The sequence below is a fragment of the Bison bison genome, unplaced genomic scaffold (assembly GCF_000754665.1).
Source record: "Bison bison bison isolate TAMUID 2011002044 unplaced genomic scaffold, Bison_UMD1.0 scf7180017864471, whole genome shotgun sequence".
NCBI lineage: Eukaryota > Metazoa > Chordata > Mammalia > Artiodactyla > Bovidae > Bison > Bison bison.
In genome coordinates this window covers 37,589,888-37,593,676 of record NW_011495032.1, presented here as the reverse complement: position 1 = coordinate 37,593,676, position 3,789 = coordinate 37,589,888, and the positions used below count along the sequence as shown (strand labels likewise).

The 3,789-nt window shown below is 35.9% G+C and overlaps 1 protein-coding gene across 1 annotated transcript in view; it reads right to left on the bottom strand.

Annotated features, from left to right (window-relative positions):
- The window catches only part of ATIC (5-aminoimidazole-4-carboxamide ribonucleotide formyltransferase/IMP cyclohydrolase), a 24,250-nt gene that overhangs the window by 19,444 nt on the left and 1,017 nt on the right, over nt 1-3,789 (bottom strand). Inside the window, exons 2-3 of the mRNA XM_010861145.1 lie at nt 2,499-2,575; nt 1,747-1,813 (exon numbers count right to left, since the gene is read on the bottom strand). Coding sequence (XP_010859447.1) covers nt 1,747-1,813; nt 2,499-2,575 — 144 coding nt within the window. The remainder of the gene's footprint in view (nt 1-1,746; nt 1,814-2,498; nt 2,576-3,789) is intronic.

Genomic DNA, 3,789 nt, shown 5'->3' with positions numbered 1-3,789 from the left:
ACAGAGGATGAGATGGCTGGACGGCATCGCCAACTCGATGGACATGAGTTTGGGTGAACTCCAGGAGTTGGTGATGGACAGGGAGGCCTGGTGTGCTGTGATTCATGGGGTTGCAAAGAGTAGGACATGACTGAGCAACTGAACTGAACTGCTAACATGACCAAAACCCCTAATGATTTAAAATATGAACTCTGAGTTTGACATTTTAAAGTTCTAATAAGTTACAGTGAAACATCAGGACCTCTCATGGTTGCAAGAGCACAGGGAAATAGAAGGGGCCAGAGTCAGCAAATGCTTTCAATACACATTATTCCCACCAAATCATAATGAAATGTTGCTGCCTGGGTAACCTTAGCTAAGCCACTGTATTATCAAGCCCTAAAAAGAAAAAAAAAAAAAAGAAAAAAAATATATATAGGCATAAATCTTCATTATACTTTAAAATGGATTCTTAGAAATAACATCTAAAGCACAAGCATAAGTTGGATATTACCATAGTTTAAAGCTTTTATGATGGTCAAATGATACCATTAAGATTATGAAAACAATCTACAGAATGGGATAAAATGGATTCTTACAACTCAATAATAAAAAGATAAATAACTCAATATAGCAAAAACACAACACTGTAAAGCAATTATATTTCAATTTTTAAAAAATGGGCAAACCATCTGAACAGACATTTCTCTGAAGGTATGCACATGAAAAGATCATAATTACAAGAAACCCATATTATACCCACTAAAAATGTTAAAAAAAAAAAAAAAAAAACGATAACAAATGTTGGTGATGATGCAGAGAAAGAAGAACCTTTGTATACTGCCAGTGGGAATGTAAACTGATGAGGCCTGGAAAATAAGTCTGGCAGCTCCTGCAAAGGTTAGAGTTACCATGAAATTAACATTCCCAGGTATATGCCCAAAAGAAATGAAAATATATGTCCACACAAAAACTTGTACACGAATGTCCAGTTTCTTTAGTCAGTATATCCAAAAGTGGAAAACAATCCAAATATCTATCAACTGATGAATAAATGAGAGTATATCTATATAAGTGATTACTTTTCAGCAATAAAAAATGCATCAATGGCATATGCTGTAACATGGATGAACTCTGAAAACATGCTAAGAAGCTAGTCACAAAGGACTATGTATTATACAATTCCACTGATGAGCAGTGCTCATATAAATCCACAGAGACAGAAAATAGACTGGTGGTGGTCTAGGTTGTTGGGGAATATGGAGATTAAAGTTAATGGGCAGAGTTTGGGGCAGGAGGGAGAGTGCCAGAGGGAAGGGCAGTGATGAATATATTCTAATATTAACTGTGGTGGTAACTGCAACTCTAAATATACTAAAAACTACTGAATTATCTACTTTAAATTGAGGAATTATATGGTATGTGAATTATATCTGAATAAAACTATTATACATATGCAACAAAAAGAAACTATGAATATCATTATGCAAATAACTAAGTTACTTATATATATCACAATTTAGATCATAGATTTTAAAAAAGCAAAGGCTGTTTAAGCATAATTAGGTGTTTCAGTAATATAAATTTGGCAAAATCAAAACGCTTACCCGCATACAATGTCACAAACAAGGTCCTCATAAATGTTTACAGTAAGTAATCAGGAAGCGAAGCCTAACGTTAACCTTGATATTTAAAAAGAGACACCAGATTTGGCTTCTTTGTCTTTGATCCTTAATGTAGTAAAAGTTCAACTTTGAAAATTTTTACCTTATAAGATTGAAATCAAGTTTGGCCATGTCAGCACTATCTTCTGGGATATCACGAGCCAAGATTCCTAATTCAACAAAGTTAAAGTATTAGGTTCAAAAAATAAGTCACAATAAGACACTTCTTTCCAACATGACTTCATCAATCATGTTAAAGCCCCTAGCACTGCCTAATTAAGAATACCAGACAGTGTAAAATTAGGATTAGTGAGTATACTTCAAAACTGTTCGCATCAGTTCCCTATTCCTTTTTCCTCGAGCAACAAAATGTAAACGGAATTTCACCTGCTGTCAGTTCCATCAGTGCATATACTCTCATAAGTAGTAAAGTATTTTAAGATTCCTTTGAAAGTCAGTTACCCTGTGACGCTTTATTCCAAGCTTGAATCACAGCAAGAGTTTTTTTCACACTCTAAAACCTAAATATTTTCATTAACTCCAGCAGGAAATAACAAACTCTAAATTATTTATCAGGCCAGGACTAACAGCTACCAGAGGAATCCATCAGGTAACAAAGCAAGCTAGATTGTGTTTTAAACATTCTTATGTATTATGAACTTTAGCAGCAGATGTGACAAAACCACCGTAACCTCACAGATTTTTTTGTTGAGCTATGATCTGCCTTTTTCCTTATTCCTGCTTATTCTATTAACCATAAGATGATATGGAAAAACCCCAACAAACTTTGTGGCCAAACCACTGCAAAGTTTATTGAAAACCACTATTTAAAATTGAAGATATCCAACCACTTACCAGCATGGACTGCAGGATGCAAGGTTTTTACACGCCCCCCTAGCATTTCAGGAAATCCAGTTAGCTCAGAGACATCTCTGAAAACAGACAGAATATTGCTACTGTTTCTGTGGCTTTCATTTTACATTTTATATCATTTCAAAGCATCTTCCAACATTTTTTCAGAGCCTGGATTTTCAGAATTCAGAAAATGAATCATAAGCCATACTAATGAAATATTAAGAAATAAATTAAACTCACAAGTAATTTGACAATATACAACAAAATTATTAGTATCTTTATCCCAGTAATAGATTAAAAGGGATAGCAAGGATTTAGCCTTTTGGATTGACCTACATAAAAGTTAAAAACCTTTACATTGAAAAAAGAAAAAAAATAAGGTAAAAATGTAAGCTAGAAAAGATATTCACAAAGTATGACCCAGGGTCAAATAAAAGACAGCATTTAAGTATCAATCCATATCCCCAAATTGATCTGAACACTTTCTCTGGCTGAATTTACAAGCAAATTTTTATTTATTTTTCTTAAAAATTTATTCATTTATTTTTGGCTGTTTTGCTGGGTTTTCCTCACTGCTCACAGCTTTCTCTAGTTGCAGCAAGTGGAGGCTATTCTCCATTTGTGGTAGGCTTCTCACTGCCCATGGCTTATGTTGCAGAGCCACAGGCTCTTGGACACCTGGGCTTCAGTAGTTGTGGCACAGGGGCTCAGCTGCTACACGCCAGGTGGAATCTTCCTGGAGCAGGGATTGAACCTGTGTCCCCTGCACTGGCAGGTGGGTTCTTCACCACTGTACCACCAGTGAAGCCCGCCAAGTTTTTGAAAACCCACAACATGTGGGGAAAAAAGCAAGAAGCAAAACTATCTGTCTTCTATATGAGCTATGAAATAAAGACCACGCTTATGAAATAAAGACCACGCTTATAAAAACCCTGGAAAAAAGACATCAACATGTTGTACACGGTTATCAGATACTCGGGGAAGAGAGGATGAATCTTAAGAGTTGAATTTTAATGATGTGAACAGTTTCACTAAAGAGCCAGTCAAAACAGATCATGTGGGCAAATAAGACCCAGAGCCACAACTTTCAGTGAAGCCTGTGAGCCCTAGAGTCCAGGGCTTCTCTTGTGAGGCCAAGAAAAGACAGGGCGATGAGAAGCCCCTGCAGTATAACTAGAGATTAGCCCCCCACTCACTGCAACTAGAGAAAGCTTGCTGGCAGCAACAAAGAGCCAGCACAGCTAAAAATAAATCATTTCTCAAAAAAAAAAAAAAAAAAAAAAATCATAGG